This window comes from Salmo salar, chromosome ssa10 (genome assembly GCF_905237065.1).
Source record: "Salmo salar chromosome ssa10, Ssal_v3.1, whole genome shotgun sequence".
NCBI classification, from domain to species: domain Eukaryota; kingdom Metazoa; phylum Chordata; class Actinopteri; order Salmoniformes; family Salmonidae; genus Salmo; species Salmo salar.
Genome location: NC_059451.1, coordinates 5,410,351 through 5,430,017, shown reverse-complemented (window position 1 = coordinate 5,430,017; position 19,667 = coordinate 5,410,351). Strand labels below are relative to the sequence as shown.

The window sequence follows — 19,667 nt, the reverse complement described above, 5'->3', positions numbered from 1 at the left end:
CAGAGCGCAACTGGTCCTTGTTTGGGAACGTACGCAACAGGCTGACCAATACAAGGGTTGAAAAATTGGTGGCCATCTGGGCAAATTTTAGCCTTTTTGAGCTTGACAACAAGCCATCCTCAACAAGGTTGGAAAGTGACAGTGAAGATGAGGCCTCAGAGTCTGATGTTCAAGAGGTGGACATTGAGGAGGTTCAGGGAGAAGACATGGAGGCCTGAGAGGAAGACCACCAAAGCTTTAGTTTCTAGACTATCATTTTACAGATGTATGTTGAAAACGTTTTTGGAAGATATGATGGATCATTGGGGATCATTCAATATTCCCTTTCTTTTGTTGTTCGGTGAAATCATCCCATGCGAAGAGTCAACTCATTTAATTAAAGTTCAATTCGTAACAATGTATTAAAATATTTTTCTATTGGAAGGATTTAATCATTTGCATTTATGTCTACTTATGATACGGTAAAAGGTTTATGTTTCTGTCTCCATATGATATGGTAAACATATCCAATGTAAAACAATCTACATTTAAATGGTATTAATATACATTTGCATATATTCCCATTAATTCCCATATATTCCTGTTAATTCCCACGGAAAGTTTCCACCCCTGAATATTCCCCAAAATGTGCAACCCTAGTTGCATCCTGTTTCCATTGGTCATCCTTGAAATGTTTCTACAATTTGATTGTAGTCCATCTGTGGCAAATTCAATTGATTGGACATGATTTGGAAAGGCACACACCTGTCTATATAAGGTCCCACAGTATGACAGTGCATGTCAGATAAAAAACCAAGCCATGAGGTCGAAGGAATTGTCCGTAGAGCTCCGAGACAGGAGTGTGTCGAGGCACAGATCTGGAGAAGGGTACCAAAGAATTTCTGCAGCATTGAAGGTCCCCAAGAACACAGTGGCCTCCATCATTCTTAAATGGATGAATTTTGGAACCACCAAGACTTCTTAGCACGGACCACCCATCCATCCCCGAGCAATCGGGGGAGAAGGGCCTTGGTCAGGGAGGTGACCAAGAACCCGATGAGTTCCTCTGTGGAGATGGGAGAACCTTCCAACCATCTCTGCAGCACTCTACCAATCAGGCCTTTACGGTAGTGGCCAGACGGAAGCCACTCCTCTGTAAAAGGCACATGACAGCCTGCTTGGAGTTTGCCAAAAGGCACCTAAAGGACTCTCAGACCATGAGAAACAAGATTCTCTGGTCTGATGAAACCAAGATTGAACACTTGGCCTGAATGCCAAGCGTTAAGTCTGGAGGAAACCAGGCACCGCTCATCACCTGGCCAATACCATCCCTACGGGTGAAGCATGGTGGTGGCAGAATCATGCTGTGGGGGATGTTTTTCAGAGGCAGGGACTGGGAGACTAGTCAGGATCGAGGGAAAGATGAACAGAGCACCTTGATGAAAACCTCCTCCAGAGCGCTCAGGACCTCAGACTGGGGTGAAGGTTCACCTTCCAACAGGACAACGACCCTAAGCCCATAGCCAAGACAATGCAGGAGTGGCTTCAGAACAAGTCTCTGAATGTCCTTGAGTGGCCCAGCCAGAGTCTGGACTTGAACATCTCTGGAGAAACCTGAAAATAGCTGTGCAGCGATGCTCCCATCCAACCTGACGAAGCTTGAGAGCAGCTGCAGAGAAGAATGGGAGAAACTCCCCAAATATAGGTGTGAAAAGCTTATAGCGTCATACCCAAGAAGACTCAAGGCTGTAATTGCTGCAAAAGGTGCTTCAACAAAGTACTGAGTAAAGGGTCTGAATACTTATGTAATTGTGATATTTCAGTTTTGTATTTCTAATACATTTGCAAAAAGATTGAAAAAATGTATTTTTTTTAACTTTGTCATTATGGGATATTGTGTGTAGATTGATGAGGGGAAAACACATTTAATCAATTTTAGAATAAGGCTGTAATGTAACAAAATGTGGAAAAATTCAAGGGGTCTTAATACTTTCTGAATGCACTGTATACCCAACACAAATGCCTTGCTTTGGCAGAGCTTAACAAGCAACACAAATCAAACACAATCAAACACATCAAACCAATCAAATGCCTTGCTTGGGCGGCCATGAACACACAGCATGTGGGGGCAGGGTTTTTGGTTACAAATATTTTGGGGGTTGAAATGATGTGGAAACAACATTGATTCAACCCATTTTTGCCACGTGGGTATTGGGCAAAACATAACCCAAAACATAACAAAAACAAACTGTAAATGCATCCAACAAGTTTATTGAGTCATAAGCTTGATGTCGTCATTGCATGCAAGGAAAATTGGACCAAATACTACACTTTTGACTACTTTAATACCCTATAAGTGAATTTGCCCAAAATCTTATGACTTCACATAGGGGGACTAGATACCTAAAGTGCTGCGTTTCGAAATGGTAAATCAGATGTGTGAAAATACCCTCAAATAAATAGGTGACATTCTGTACTGCTGCCTCAAATGAAACATTTGATTTCAAATCCAAAATGCGGGAGTATAGAGCCAAATGAAAAATGTTAGATTAGAGACAATTTAAAAATGTTATCCTCACTGTCCACATACATATGGAGGGGACTGTAGATACCAAATACACCATCCGGTACAGCATATTGGGTACCCATGACAAAGACAATAATACGAGACAAACCTGTTCTAGACTGTCATCATGTTTCTCGCCACTTTGGCTAGGTTTCCTGGGGCTCAAAATGGTGACCATATCCCTTTTCATCTGCTGTAATACTTTCTTTAACTCTGCATTCTCCATCAATAGGTGCTTGTGGCGACTGTCGTAGTCGTTCAGTAGAGTCTTATACATCTCTCCCTCATGTCTGAAAAATAAAGAAATTCACCTGTATTTAGTCTTTTCTCAGTGCATGTGATGATGGGGGCTTCCGAATGGTGCAGGAGTCTAAGGCACTGCATCTCAGGGCTTGAGGCATCACAACCAGACACCCTGGTTCGAATCCAAGCAGTATCACAACCGGCCGTGATTGGGAGTCCCATAGGTTGGTGCACAATTGGCCCAGAGTCGTCTGGGTTTGGCCGTCATTGCAAATAAGAATTTGCTCTTAACTGACTTGCCTAGTTATATATATATATATATATACATACACATACATACAGTTGAAGTCGGAAGTTTACATACACTTAGGTTGGAGTCATTAAAACTAGTTTTTCAACCACCACAAATTTCAAGTTAACAAACAATAGTTTTGGCAAGTCGGTTAGGACATCTACTTTGTGCATGACACAAGTAATTTTTCCAACAATTGTTTACAAACAGATTATTTTACTTATAATACAATGTATCACAATTCCAGTGGGTCAGAAGTTTACATACACTAAGTTGACTGTGCCTTTAAACAGCTTGGACAATTCCAGAAAATTACGTCATGGCTTTAAAAGCTTCTGATAGGCTAATTTACATAATTTGGGTCAATTCGAGGTGTACTTGTGGATGTATTTCAAGGCCTACCTTCAAACTCAGTGCCTCTTTGCTTGACATCATGGGAAAATCAAAAGAAATCAGCCAAGACCTCAGCAAAAAGTCTGGTTCATCCTTGGGAGCAAGTTCCAAACACCTGAAGGTACCATGTTCATCTGTCCAAACAATAGTCTGCAAGTATAAACACCATGGGACCACACAGCCATCATACCGCTCAGGACATGAACGTACTTTTATGCAAAAAGTGCAAATCCATCCCAAAACAACAGCAAAGGACCTTGTGAAGATGCTGGAGGACACAGGTACAAAAGTATCTACATCCACAGTAAAACGAGTCCTATATCGAGATAACCTGAAAGGCCGCTCAACAAGGAAGAAGCCACTGCTCCAAAACCGTCATAAAAAAGCCAGACTACGGTTTGCAACGGCACATGGGGACAAAGATCGTACTTTTTGGAGAAAAGTCTGGTCTCTGGTCTGATGAAACAAAAATGTAACTGTTTGGTCATAATGACCATTGTTATGTTTGGAGGAAAAAGGGGGAGGCTTGCAAGCCGAAGAACACCATCCCAACCGTGAAGCACCATGTTGTGGAGTTGATTTGCTGCAGGAGGGACTGGTGCACTTCACAAAATAGATGGCATCATGAGGAAGGGACATTTTTGGATATATTGAAGCAATATCTCAAGACATCAGTACATAAGTGAATGTTACAATACTTTTGGTCCCCTAAAATTGGGGGACAATGTACAAAAAGTGCTAATTTGGTAGAAAATAACCTCAAATTAAAGCTGACAGTCTGCACTTTAACCTCATTGTCAAATCCAAAGTGCTGGAGTACAGAGCAAAAACAACAAACACTGTCCCGGTTCCAATACTTTTGGAGCTCACTGTAGATGGAAGTAATTGGTAATGTCATGAGTGCCAGTATGAGACAAAAAAAACAACATGTAAAGTGTTTGTCCCATGTTTCATGAGCTAAAATAAAAGATCACAGAAATGTTCCATATGTACAAAAATCTTATTTCTCTCATATTTTCTGCACAAATTTGTTAATATTCCCTGTTAGTGAGCATTTCTTCTTTGCTAAAATAATCCATCCACCTGACAGGTGTGGCATATCAAGAAGCCGATTAAACAGCATGATCATTACAGAGGTGCACCTTATGCTGGGGACAATAAAATGCCACTCTAAAATGTGCCATTTTGTCACACAACACAATGCCTCAAATGTCTCATGTTTTGAATGAGTGTGCAATTGGCATGCTGACTGCAGGAATGTCCCCAGAGTTGTTGCCAGATAATTTTATGTTCATTTCTCTGCCCTAAGCCGCCTCCAACATTGTTTTAGAGAACTAGGCAGTACGTACAACCTTGCTCACAACCGCAAACCACGTGTAACCACGCCAACCCAGGACCTCCACATCCGGCTTCTTCACTTGCAGGATCGTCTGAAACCAGTCACCCGGACAACTGATGAAACTGATGTGTATTTCTGTCTGTAATAAAGCCCTTTTGTTGGAAAAAACTTGTTTTGATTGGATGGGCCTGGCTCCCAAGTGGGTGGGCCTATACCCTCCCAGGCTCACCCGTGGCTGTGCCGTGCCCAGTCACGTAAAATTCCTAGATTAGGGTCTAATGAATTTATTTAAATTGACTGATTTGAAATTATTACATGTTGCGTTTATATTTTGGTTCAGTATACATAGTTACCTGGCCTCAGTCTTCCCAGTTTTCCAAAGGCTTCTCTTCCCATCTGATCTTCCCACGTAGTTCAATACTTCAAACGCTAGAATAGAGAAATTACACATAGGTCAACTTCCATCACAGTATCAACTGTGCGACACATAGCATTTGGTGAAAAGGAAAATATTAACGTATTAAATAAAAAATGGCGATCAGAGGATGAAGCATAACTTGAATGATTACTTTGTTTCTTATCCTTTTTGTCGATCAGAAGCTGATTCAGGCGCTCCTTTAGTTTGCCGAACTCCCTTTCTTTCCTCTTCATGTCATGATTGTACTGAGTGGCACGGCTTGCTATGATGCTCTGAAGTTTCTGTACCTGGCAAGAAAACAATACAAGTAGGCTATTACATGATTATCCTTTTAAGGAATAAATAGACTGGACTGGTACTAGATATTCTAATCTTATCTCAAGTTTCCATATAAATCAACCAAGCGTACCTCTTCTTTTTCATTTTTCAGGCAGTTATGTAAGCTCTTCACTTTCAGCTGTAGCTGACGTTCTCTCTCAAGAAGTCCAGTGTTTTCCCTCTTGGAGAGTTCAAGTTGATCCTATAAGGATTCATATAAAAACAAATATATAAAAAACAGTGGTTTTAATTACAAAGCTAGAATTCATAATAAAACTACATGACCACACTTTATAATGTGTTATATTTTTGCGTAAGGGTAAATCACGTTTGAACAGCAATTGATGTGCATAGACAGTGACTAAGAGAATAAATAAAGGATAATAAACTAAGAGGGTTAGCGAGTGAGTAAGTCAAGGCCAAACCTTCAGTCTAGTGTTGCTGAGCTGCAGATAGTCCATGTTGCTGTTGGACTTAACCTGCTCCACTTCAATGTCCTCCATTGTCTGCAGGCACCGGCGGTGCAGCTGGAGCAGGTTGTACACGTTGTTCAGCACGGCCACCAGATTCAGTTCAGGACCGTTGTTAGACTCTGTGCAAAGCAATGGAAAGCCCAGAGAGGATACCTCCTGCAGAGGCAAATCAGGGATGGGATCAGACATGCAGCTTAGCGGTTAGCTACTGGCATCTAACACATGAAAGCAAGCATGAACCCAGCAGGCAACACTGGTTGCAATGACATCATTGTGACATCTTTTATGAATTAAAACATTTGACATCTCTTACCCGATTGATGTATGAGATACATTCTGACACATTGTCCTCTTTACAGAAGGCACTTATTGTAGGCATGTTGTAGGGGTTTCTGGTCATTGGCAGAGAGAGCACTGATGATTGGCTGTACTGCCTCAGAGAAGACATTCTGTATCTTGAAGAGCTGCAGGAAGTGTCCTTGATTTCTGTGCAGGAATAATAGAACAAAAGGATTGCCATTACTAGTGTTAGGTCAAAATCAATTAATCACAAACTGCCTTTCAAAGTTGACAAAAAGAATAGAATTCTCATGTATGTGATTCAAAGAAGTGCAGCCGTCTTGCTTTAGTGTTGAAATGAAATGTCCAATGAAAATGACTGCAGGTCAAGCCATCCAACCACAAAACTGTTAGATACATTATGTTGGAGTGAATGGAGAATTTCACTATTTAGGACCCTAATCTGTATTTTTTATGTAAATGGAATGTTATAGAAGGGTGCAGAAATTTTGGGGGGAATTTCCCTTGGTTTTGAAAAACTTACCCCACCAGCAATTTACATCCTCAGCCTCATTCTGGAGTTCCAGGGCATCCAAAAACATGAACAAATGCTCTATTGCTCCAGTATAGTCTTTAGCTGTTGTGCACATGAAATTGTGTCATAATGAACATTATAATCAATTTTGTTGAACTTGAGCGATAATTTACAGCTCAAGCATATTGGCTACCATGCATGTACTTCCTCATTCCAATTCCTCTCGCTACTGCGAGTGTGTAAATAGGGGGCGCGCTACTGGCACAGATACAGTACTAGGTACCTAGCTAGCTACGTTGACAGTCACTCATGAGATCAGCCAGGCGATGAAAACGGGACTGAAGTAGTTTTTGTTAGGTTAATTGCTGAATATTGTTGAAAATGGTTTGCAGATGTGCAATTCCAACATGTGACAACACAATGAGAAAACACAGTCCGATAACTTCTCACGGACTTCCTTTGGACACAGATTTACTGAGGCTTTGGTTAGTTGTCCTGCAAAGATGCATAAACACTCCCATCTAAAGACTGGATCTACGGTTTTGTAGCGAGCATTTCTCTGATGACGACCTCTGAAAACCACAACCAACAAGAAATATCATTGTTAAAAGAAATATATATATTTGAAGAAAACAACTATACTGTTTGGTTCTAATTTTCACAGTAAATAACTCACGGACACTAGAGAAGCTTAACCAAGTTTAATTATCCCCAAAGGGTCGATACAGCTGTAATTCAGACACAGACACGGCTTCCCCTGTGGTGGTATTCATACCCCACTTTGGGTGGAGTCTCCTCCTTATCGCTAAACATTGCATCATTCTTGCTAAGCAAGAAATTACTTATAAATGAACAAACAATGATAACGAAAATTAATAAATAAATAAAAAATAAAACATGAATATAAATGAACGAACAATGATAAAAAAAAATAAACATTCACCACCGTGAGGTTTACAAACTCAGAGACTTATGGCCCGTTCTATGATCACACCATACACAATCTTATTTCCATCTCTAATCACACAACAAAATGACATTTCAGCTGAATCTGCTGTCTTGTTCCATGTCAGTTGGAGCGGCCTTTTGTTTCTCTACTCTCTCCTTCTGGTTCCTAAGAGAGTGATAGCACAAGACTTGGAAAGCTACAAAAACACACACAAAACATAACAGTATTAATATTAACAACGTGATAAGCTATGCATTATTATATATGCATGAAAACCAAAGACAGAGACCATGACAATTCCCACTCTCTCTTCACCTGACTCTATGCCTCCAGGATACTTTTCTGCTGGATTTCACAAAAATGAAATCCCTAAAAAGCCTCCTCATGCTTTCACCCAGTCTTCCCTTTTTGGCCCCAGGTTCCGAGAGGTGTTCCCAAGTCATGTAATTTTCACTTTGTTCCCCATCTCCTCCATTGCAACAATCCTACATCCTCTTATTAAGGTAACTCAGGACTGTATATGCTTTCACATCAATGCCTTCAACATGTTGTTTAGAGTACAATTACCCCAACATCTATCCTCTTTCATATGATGCATAAACCAATAAAGCAGCTAACCCAACCCAAACTATGATGTTTAAAGTAGCTCCCAGACCCAACCCATCTTCATATCTTACAGTGGAATCTAGTCTCTCTCTCTCTCTTTCGCTCCGTTTCCTCTGTCATGGTGTCTTCAAGCTCACCCATTATGCAGCTGGACCTCACTTCACGTGAGAACAATGCACCCACCAAGGAGAGACATCTTTACCGCTGCAGATGCTGTAAGGACTACTGTGTGTGGACCAAACCAATGCTGTACCAACACCCCCGCCTGGTGTATCTTGATGTTCACTCCATTTCCAGAATTCAGCCCGTGCCCTTGGTTATCTCTGCTTTCACCTGAGGATATACACACTGCAACACATGGGTCATTTCCTGACAACATAGACTCTCCTCTTATGGCACGATCACTAATTTGAGACATTTGAATAACAGCCTCCCCTGTACTCCCATCGGCCTCCCAGTTACCAAGCCATGTGGCATGTCCTCATAAACTGATATCCCAACAATGCTACTAAAGTAACCCCTGCTACTACTAACATGGCCCATGCCTATATACTCCTTCAATTTTACACTACTGCTACTCTCTATTCATCATATATGCATAGTCACTTTAACCATATCTACATGTACATACTACCTCAATCAGCCTGACTAACTGGTGTCTGTATGTAGCCTCACTACTGTATATAGCCTGTCTTTTTTACTGTTGTTTTATTTCTTTACTTACCTATTGTTCACCTAACACCTTTTTTGCACTATTGGTTAGAGCCTGTAAGTAAGCATTTCACTGTAAGGCCTACACCTTTTGTATTCGGTGTGTGACAAATAAACTTTGATTTGATTTGGAATTCATCTGTCAAGTGTTCGCCGGCTGTTAGAAATTGGGAAAAAGATTAATTAGTCGGGAAGAATATCCAAACTAACAAAACTCTGAGTCACAGGTTTCTTGAACGTTTACCATAGTGTCTGAAATGCCACCCCTATCTCTTCTACTTTCACCATGATCTGGGTATGTGTAATGTTCAATTAAATCCCCATATTGTGTACAGTTAGCTGTCCTCCCTCTCCTATGAGCTATCTCCTGTAACAATATATAGTCTCTCGGAATGATACTCCTCTATCATTCCATCTAACCCATAACACACTAGTTACTACTCCTAATGCATTTCTACAGTTCTACAGAAAAATACTAAAACATTCTCAAATCAATTAGTCAATATACATCAGTCCCTCCTCTGGAACAATGATCACTCATGTTCCACGAAACCTAAAAACATATTGACTTGAAAGAGAAAAAAAGTACATGTTTAATAACTTAGCACCACCCATTGATGCGATTTAACATAAACATTTTGATTACATGGTAAAACAAAAGAGAACAAAACTTTCACGGTTGACACTTAGAGATAAGGTTTATGGAGCCTCCCTCGGTCAAATACATTTTAGCAGTGCCCCCACCCCTCACCGTTCTGTAGCAACTATCTCTCGCTGTGTCCAAATCATAACTAAAACATTCTATAAATGATTTAACCCAAATTTAGAATTACATTCCTTAGTGCTTACTTTAAGAATAGGACTCGAATCCCAGCTTCTCAACTTAGCACACATTCTCCCTGTTAGAATGTACATTTACAAACAAAACCTTTTTATTGCCGGTAATAACTGTTCTCATTAGAGACCCCCTTTGTCCCTGTTTTCCTGTCACGGTGGCCTGGTAATGAAAGATCAGTATCTCAATGCATCCTTAGTCTAAATTGTTCGCAGTGTGTAGAGGTATTTGGACATAAAGGATGGACTTTATCGAACAAAACAAACATTTATTGTGGAACGGGGATTCCTGGGAGTGCATTCTGATGAAGATCATCAAAGGTAAGTGAATATTTATAATGCTATTTCTGACTATTGTTGACTCCAACATGGCGGATATATTGTATGGCATGTTTTTGTGTCTGAGCGCCGTACTCAGATTATTGCATGGTGTGCTTTTTCGGTAAAGCTTTTTTGAAATCTGACACAGCAGTTGCATTAAGGAGAAGTGTATCTTTAAGACATGATCTGACGTCACCTTCCATGATAACTCCCTTATTCTACTGACGACCTCTCGGAAGAGTTACCAGATCACGAAGTTAGCACCCTAACCCCTGGATTGCATAATATAAGAAATGTGAAATGATTTGTATTTGTACTTTTGATACTTAAGTATAATTAAAACCAAATACTTTTAGACTTTTACTCAAGTAGTATTTTACTGGGTGACATTCACTTTTACTTGAGTCATTCTCTATTAAAAGGTATCTTTAATTTTACTCAAGTATGACAATTGGGTACTTTTCCCACCACTGATAAGGTCCCACAGTTGACAGTGCATGTCAGAGCAAAAACCAAGCCATGAGGCTGAAGAAATGGTCTGTAGAGCTCCAAGACAGGATTGTGTCAAGGCACTGATCTGGGGAAGGGTACTAAAACATTTCTGCAGCATTGAAGGTCCCCAAGAACACAGTGGCCTCCATCATTCTTAAATGGAAGAAGTTTGGAACCTTCTAGAGCTTGCCGCCCGGCCAAACTGAGCAATCAGGAGAGAAGGGCCGTGGTCAGGGAGGTGACCAAGAACCCGATGGTCACTCTGACAGAGCTCCAGAGTTCCTCTGTGGAGATGGGAGAAACTTCCAGAAGGACAACCATCTCTGCAGCACTCCACCAATCAGGCCTTTATGTGGCCAGACGGAAGCCACTCCTCAGTAAAAAAGGCACATGATAGCTTGCTTGGAGTTTGCCAAATGGCACCTAAAGGACTCTCAGACCATGACAAACAAGATTCTCTGGTCTGATGAAACCAAGATTGAACACTTTGGCCTGAATGCCAAGCGTCACGAAACCTGGCACCATCCGAAGGTGAAGCATGGTGGTGGCAGCATCATGCTTTGGGGATGTTTTTCCATCGGCAGGGATTGGGAGACTAGTCAGGATCGAGGGAAAGATGAATTTACCACAGGTGGAATACAATAAAGTTGTAGAAACATCTCAAGGATGATCAATGGAATCAGGATGCACCTGAGCTCAATTTCGAGTCTCATAGCAAATAGTATGAATAATATATGTATCTGTTTTTTATTTTCAAAAAAGGTCTAAAAACCTGTTTTCGCTTTGTCATTATGGGGTATTGTCTGTAGATTGATGAGGGAATACAATTACTTAATCAATTTTAGAATAAGGCTGTAATGTAGCAAACAACTTTCTGAATACACTGTATAGAAAGGGAAAGGATATAAGCCATCGGTGGAAGATTGTGCAAAGGATTCTGAAGGCTTCATCTAACTCCTTGAATCCAACGTAGACACCGGTGTGTGAGGGTACTTGTTGCAGATGATTCTGACGAGGCAACTGAGTAACACTCGTCTCTGACCACGGCCAAGTCATTTGCCTTTCAATCCCCATTCCAAGACCACAAGTCTATATTGCCTAGAAAATGAATAAATATAAATATCTGTGCGAAAGCAGAATAACACTAGGTAGGCCTACTGATGAGCATTTGGGTGAGGGATGACATTTGACGCAGCCTATGAATACTGTAATGCTGGGAAGTCTATTTATCACATAAAAACTACAGGTACTTACTTTATTGACAGGTGGCCATTTGGTCCCTCTGGCCGATGTCTCTTCCAGCTTATTTTTTGCACACGGAAAAATGTTTCTACAACTGCCGGGTTAATGAGGGCTGGAAAGTTATTGTCACTGGTTACACAGAGTAGGGTGGGCTCACGGGTCAACGTTGTCTCGTCGCCAGACAGACAGATTTTCCAAGGGTGGCATAAGCAGGTCCCAATCTGGGCAGCAAAGACACTAGTTCTCAGTGGGCATCGCTTGGCATTGCCCTCAGGTACACCACCAGTCCCCAGATGTCCTGAGTCGGGCCTCGGATGCTTGATGAATATCAGCCTGAGCCTCTGCCTGAGCCTCTGTTGAAACTCCTCGTCTGTGTATTCCGGTTCAAAGAAATAAGGCTCACCTGCAAATTCGATTTCATCCTCGTATTCATAGTCATAAATGTTTGTAGCATAGTAGTTTGAAAGAATAATTATCTGCTAGCTTGGTAGATTAGCGACCGGTCAGCAAGCTAGCAGCTCTGTGTTTACAGTGGAAACGTTGTTGTGGACTGGGTAGTGTGCTTCTGTGGACTGGCTAGTGAGCTTCCATGCCACCCTACCTTACACGCATGCAGTAGTGAGAGGAATTGAGAACAAGGGAGCACACGCATGCACGATAATATGCACAACGGAAATTATCGCTTGAGTTCAACAAAATTGATTATAACATTGCGGATAAAGTTTGGTATGACAATTTCTTGTGTACAACATCTAACAACTTGCATCACGATACTGAGAGCTTTGCCGTTTGTAAAATTACGTATTCAGGTGTTTTTGAAGCCTTTGTTCATGTTTTTGGATGCCCTGGAACTCCAGAATGAGTTTGAGGAAGTCAATTGCTGATGGGGTAAGTTTCAGAACCCTTCTTTAACATACATAAAAAAATACAGATTAAAGCCTAAATAGTAAAATTCTCCTTCAACATGGTTGAAACACCCAATAGGCTACAGTATAAAAACTGAGTGAAAATCCAGGGCTATTAGAAACATTTGAATTCCAACCTTATTGTCAGTCTAATTTTGAATCATTAGCATGAAATAAATAAAAAATTCTGGGAAGCGAAAATGACATTGAGTACTACATTATGAATGCTAAACCCGGAAATTGTTCCAAGCATTTTTTCACTATTACATTTTTCCCTCAGGGATTTTAGAACTACTTCATGTAGGCTTACCCTGGCGCTACATATTGATAACCGCACAAATCTCTCTCGGACAAGGTAACTTATCAATAATTTGCATTGCACATTTTTTGGAGTAAATTGAGGTGAATATATTGATAAAACTCACATGGTCCGAGAGAGAATTACACAAATTACAAAACGTCGCGCCAAGGTAAGCCTGCACCAAACACACAATAAAAAAAAAGATCTATGTTTTATTGCAATGTGAAAAATGTAATGCAAAAAAAATAAACACAAACCATTTCGGTGTTTTTATGGGTATTATGGACGCGTCCACTGCGGTGGACTATTGGGAAGCAAAATAGTATGCATAAAGAGTATAATATCTTCGCGATAACAGAAAGGCAATGAGGCATTCCTTTTACGAGTGAGTTTTGGAATCGAGGTTACTATGGGCACACAACCTTAAAATAGCATTAATCTGCTATTTCTGTCAATTTAATCTTCTCCTTTACACATGAGGCTTTACTTGATGTAGAGCACCAGAAAAATGAGACAATAGCAGCCTAGCTACTCATCACTGCATCTTTAACTAAGTAGGCTAGCTCTATACTACTAGTGGAGTGACGAATGGAGAATCATAATCAAACTAAACAAAGCTGAAAAACTGCATCACAATTTCAAAGAAAACCACAAGCGGTACATAAGGTCAATGTAATACTCACCAAGTGAAGATTCTGGCATCGCTGCAGTCCTCCAGACTCCCTCAGGGCAGCGGTGCTTCAGAACACACCGAATGTGTCTGGATCATCCGCTACCTCCCAGGATACATGCAGCTCACGGAATGGCCTACGCAGACAGCTCCTGAAATAGAGGGGCAGATAATAGATTAGCAGTGCACATTCAACAAGTGGACACGAGACACAGGATTACTAGGGACGATGGACGTCTACAAGGAGGGATGGAAACATGCAATAGCCTAAAGAACAGGGGAGCATGGGGAGCTTATTAGGAAGGGACAAAGCCAAATCCTTTTTCTCAGCAGGCACCAGTTCTACAGCAACACAGGCTGGGATTCATATCGTCATTGTAAGAATCCAAAGGTTGAATTGCAGTTTAAGGCACTGTTGGTTTTTGCACATCAAGTAGACCTACATATTAGTATTCTATATTAGCATGTTATAGCATATAATTTGTACAACTACAAATGTGGTTGAGGAAAGAAGGAACCACCAAATTAGAGCAAAGAAACTGGGCAATACACAATTTTACCAATGAAGTTAAGCTATTAACAAATGGAATAGCAACATACCATCTCCTCATACTCTTATCACCAGCCTAATCCAAGAGACATAATATGGTATTTTATCTGCAGAAACAGACCCTTGTGCAATTAAAACAACCCATGGCTTGTAGGCTACCCTTTCAAAAACAGTTGACCAGACAAGCACGGAGGAAATGAATAATTGTAGGGTTAGCCTAGGGCTATAAAATGTAGGCTTTGTTAAATCTGAAAAGGGTCAACAAAATGAAATTGAATTAAACAAATTCACAATAACAAAACAAAAAATAAAATTTTAAGAAGTGGGATAACAATTTATGCATGTTGGGTTTGTTTCAATAATTTATATTGCTTTACCACCCAAACCATTCAGGACCTTCTGGTGACACTTAATCTAATTGAATCTACTGGACAGATGGTGAACCTACCAAGCTTATTTAGGCTAGTCAGACACTTAATAAACTTACTGTTAATTAACTTGATAAATCCTGCCCACTGGGCACAGACGTCAGTTCAATGTCTAGTTTTGATTTACAATTGGTTGAGTTGTCAACTAACGTGGATTCAACGTGAAATCATTTTTTTTTTAACGTCATTGGATTTAGGCCTAGGTTAAAAGTTGGGTGAAAAAAAAAGTCTAAATGCCCTTATGCTGATGACTTCTTGCAAATCCAATTCATTTTTCACGTTGATTCAACGTCGTCACAGATTTTGGGGTTTGAAATGACGTGACACAGTTGATTCAATCAGTTTTTGCCCAGTGGGTTAGGTATAACTTCCTTCTATCTGATTGAGTTATCCCACTGGGCACAAACTGGTTGAATTAATGTTGTTTCAAAGTAATTTGTCACTGTATTGTGATGTGGAATCTATGTGGAAAATACATTGGATTTGCCAAGTCATCCACAAACGGTTGTTGAGGGTGAAATTTCAACCACCGGATTATTTCATCATGGTAACCAATTTTCCACAGACAAACCTTGTATACAATATGTTGAATTCATACCTTTGAAACAACGTCAGATCTTAAACTTTATATCCACTTTCAGAAAAAATCAATAGGCTGGGCAGCATCTCCTACTGGAGACATTATCTATTTACGGCTGTCAATTTGGTCTCGATCCAATGCTTTAACCAAGCCCTGCTTAGCTTTGATACAGTTCAAGTCAGAAGTTTACATGCAATTTGGTCTCTATCCAAGGCTTTAACCAAGCCCTGCTTAGCTTTGATACAGTTCAAGTCAGAAGTTTACATGCACTTAGGTTGGAGTCATTAAAACTCGTTTTTCAACCACTCCACAAATTTATTGTTAACAAACTAAAGTTTTGGCAAGTCGGTTAGGACATCTACTTTGTGCATGACACAAGTAATTTTTCCAACAATTGTTTACAGACAGATTATTTCACTGTATCACAATTCCAGTGGGTCAGAAGTTTACATACACTAAGTTGACTGTGCCTTTAAACAGCTTGGAAAATTCCAGAAAATGATGTCATGGCTTTAGAAGCTTCTGACTGGCTAATTGACATCATTTGAGTCAACTGGAGGTGTATTGTGGATGTATTTCAAGGCCTACCTTCAAACTCAATGCCTCTTTGCTTGACATCATGGGAAAATCAAAAGAAATCAGCCAAGGCCTCCACAAGTCTGGTTCATCCTTGGGAGCAAGTTCCAAACAACTGAAGGTACCATGTTCATCTGTACAAACAATAGTACGCAAGTATAAACACCATGGGACCACACAGCCTTCATACCGCTCAGGAAGGAGACACGTTCTGTCTCCTAGAGATGAACGTACTTTGGTACAAAAAGTGCAAATCAATCCCAGAACAACAGCAAAGGACCTTGTGAAGATGCTGGAGGAAACAGGTACAAAAGTTTCTATATCGACATAACCTGAAAGGCCGCTCATCAAGGAAGAAGCCACTGCTCCAAACCGCCATTAAAAAAGCCAGACTACGGTTTGCAACTGCACATGGGGACAAAGATCATACTTTTTGGAGAAATGTCCTCTGGTCTGATGAAACAAAAATATAACTGTTTGGCTATAATGACCATTGTTATGCTTGGAGGAAAAAGGGGGATGCTTGCAAGCCGAAGAACACCATCGCAACCGTGAAGCACGGGGGTGGCAGCATCATGTTGTGGGGGTGCTTTGTTGCAGGAGGGACTGGTGCACTTCACAAAATAGATGGCATCATGAGAGAGCAAAATTATGTGGATATATTAAAGCAACATCTCAAGACATCAGTCAGGAAGTTAAAGCTTGGTCGCAAATGGGTCTTCCAAATGGACAATGACCCCAAGCATACTTCCAAAATTGTGGCAAAACGGCTTAAGGACAACAAAGTCAAGGTATTGGAGTGGCCATCAAAGCTGTTCAAGCAAGGAGGCCTACAAACCTGACTCAGTTACACCAGTTCATCCTGACAGTGTAATGGGACAATATTCACCCAACTTATTGTGGGACGCTTGTGGAAGGCTACCCGAAATGTTTGACCCAAGTTAAACAATTTAAAAGGAATGCTACCAAATACTAATTGAGTGTATGTAAACTTCTGACCCACTGGGAATGTGATGAAAGAAATAAAAGCTGAAATAAATCACTCTCTCTAGTACATTTTGCATTCTTAAAGTAAAGTGGTGATCCTAATTGACCTGAGACAGGGAATTTTTACTTGGATTAAATGACAGGAATTGTGAAAAACTGAGTTTTTGGCTAAAGTGTATGTAAACTTCCGACTTCAACTGAATATAACAAGGGAACAACATTCCCACCTCTTACATTGTCAATAAGACAATTTTGCTCATATTCTTGATGAAGAATGTTAATAAACTCACTGGCTTGAGACCACAAAAATCAGCTAACATAGTGCTGCTAATAGCTCTATATTGAAAATACTGTGATTGAAGATAACATTTTCAGAGATTAAATTCTTAATGAGATATTACACACTTTCTACTTGGTTTAAGTCATTTGAGTTCAGACTGGAGTATTTCTTCATACATAATTTTTTTACTCAGACACCCATGACCCACTCAAAACCTCCCGCAACCCACATTTTGGTCGCAACCCACCAGTTGAGAATCACTGTTCTAGAGAATATGGTTGTATCTCCCTGATCTGAAGTGAATGCACACTGTAAAATGTGCAAAGTGTTTCTGCCTTGAGCGGCAACACTGCCTGGCTATGCGCACGCATGTGAAGACCTGAGTGACAGATATAAAAGTTTGTTTAATTTACCGTAAATTCCGGACTATAAGCCGCAACTTTTTTCCCACGCTTTGAACTTCGCGGCTTAAACAATGACCCGGCTAATATATGGATTTTTCCCGCTTTCAAATTTGTGGGTCCTGACAGCGTGGAGCATTGTCAAAAAAATCCACTATCAACGGGTTTCGAAAGGCTGGACTGCTGCGTGTTGAAGAGGGCTCAGCGGGGGATTTGCCTCTGGATGAAAGTGACGAGAGCGACAATGAAAACGATCCAATATCGGATGAAGCAATTCTGAGGCTATTCAACTCCAACACCGAAGGAGATGGTTTCAGTGCACAGGAGGAGGAAGATAGTGACCAATGACTTTCTTGGTAGGCTACTGTTTACTGCTAATTTTTTATTTTTTGTTACAAGCCGCGTTTCGTTAAAGCCTATTTATTTTTGTTACAAGCCGTGCTTCGTTAAAGCCTATTTTTTTTTGTTACAAGCCGTGTTTCGTTAACCTGTTATGGCTAGGGGGCAGTATTTTCACGGCTGGATAAAAAAACGTACCCGATTTAATCTGGTTACTACTCCTGCCCAGTAACTACAATATACATATAATTATTGGCTTTGGATAGAAAACACTCCAAAGTTTCTAAAACTGTTTGAATGGTGTCTGTGAGTATAACAGAACTCAAATGGCAGGTCAAAACCTGAGAGATTCCTTTACAGGAAGTGGCCTGTCTGACCATTTCTTGAACTTATTTGCCATCTCTATCTTTTACTAAGGATCTCTGCTCTAACGTGACACTTCCTACGTCTTCCATGGGCGCTCAGAGCCCGGGAAAAAACAGAATGTCGTCATCCCAGCCCCAGGCTGAAACACATTATCGCCTTTCTCAAGTGGCCGATCAAGGGACTGTGGGCTTAGGCGCATGCCCTGGCCGCCCCGTCTTTGTGATTTTTCCTCCGTTTGCCGAAAAGGAGATTCCCGGTCGGGAATATTATCGCTTTTTTACGAGATAAATTGCATAAAAATTGATTTTAAACAGCGGTTGACATGCTTCGAAGTACGGTAATGGAATATTTAGAATTTTTTTGTCACGAATTGCGCCATGCGCGCAACCCTGATTTACCATTTCGGATAGTGTCTGGGACGCACGAACAAAACGCCGCTATTCGGATATAACGATGGATTATTTTGGACCAAACCAACATTTGTTATTGAAGTAGCAGTCCTGGGAGTGCATTCTGACGAAGACAACAAAAGGTAATCAAACTTTTATAATAGTAAATCTGATATTGGTGAGTGCTAAACTTGCCGGGTGTCTAAATAGCTAGCCCGTGATGGCTGGGCTATGTACTTAGAATATTGCAAAATGTGCTTTCACCAAAAAGCTATTTAAAAATCGGACATATCGAGTGCATAGAGGAGTTCTGTATCTATAATTCTTAAAATAATTGTTATGCTTTTTGTGAACGTTTATCGTGAGTAATTTAGTAAATTGTTAGCAAATTCCCCGGAAGTTATGCTAGTTCTGAACGTCACATGCTAATGTAAAAAGCTGTTTTTTTTATATAAATATGAACTTGATTGAACAAAACATGCATGTATTGTATAACATAATGTCCTAGAAGTGTCATCTGATGAAGATCATCAAAGGTTAGTGCTGCATTTAGCTGTCTTCTGGGTTTTTGTGACATTATATGCTAGCTTGAAAAATGGGTGTCTGATTATTTCTGGCTTGGTACTCTGCTGACATAATCTAATGTTTTGCTTTCGCTGTAAAGCCTTTTTGAAATCGGACAGTGTGGTTAGATAAAGGAGAGTCTTGTCTTTAAAATGCTGTGAAATAGTCATATGTTTCAAAAATTGAAGTTTTTGTATTTTTGAGGAATTTGTAATTCCCGCCACGCCTATCATTGGATATTGGAGCAGGTGTTCCGCTAGCGGAACGTCTAGATGTAAGAGGTTAAAGCCTATATATTTTTGTTACAAGCCGTGTTTCGTTAAAGCCTGTGTAAAGTTCAT

At 40.4% G+C, this 19,667-nt stretch overlaps 1 protein-coding gene and 1 long non-coding RNA gene across 4 annotated transcripts in view; both read right to left on the bottom strand.

The window, feature by feature from the left end:
• Positions 1-19,667, bottom strand: part of LOC106613438 (afadin- and alpha-actinin-binding protein) — a 35,883-nt gene that overhangs the window by 8,801 nt on the left and 7,415 nt on the right. For all 3 annotated transcript variants that reach the window (XR_001330478.2, XM_014215631.2, XM_014215632.2), the window contains exons 2-8: positions 13,880-14,018; positions 6,335-6,507; positions 5,974-6,177; positions 5,640-5,750; positions 5,382-5,517; positions 5,166-5,241; positions 2,655-2,835 (exon numbers count right to left, since the gene is read on the bottom strand). Coding sequence is in view for 2 of the 3 variants with exons in the window: in XM_014215631.2 (XP_014071106.1) it covers positions 2,655-2,835; positions 5,166-5,241; positions 5,382-5,517; positions 5,640-5,750; positions 5,974-6,177; positions 6,335-6,507; positions 13,880-13,898 (900 nt within the window). In the remaining variant the exon portion in view is untranslated. The remainder of the gene's footprint in view (positions 1-2,654; positions 2,836-5,165; positions 5,242-5,381; positions 5,518-5,639; positions 5,751-5,973; positions 6,178-6,334; positions 6,508-13,879; positions 14,019-19,667) is intronic.
• Positions 7,522-10,933, bottom strand: LOC123724374 (uncharacterized). The gene is made up of 2 exons (XR_006756884.1): positions 8,462-10,933; positions 7,522-7,980 (listed from the first exon to the last, which is right to left on the bottom strand). It is a non-coding gene; the product is annotated as an uncharacterized lncRNA (long non-coding RNA).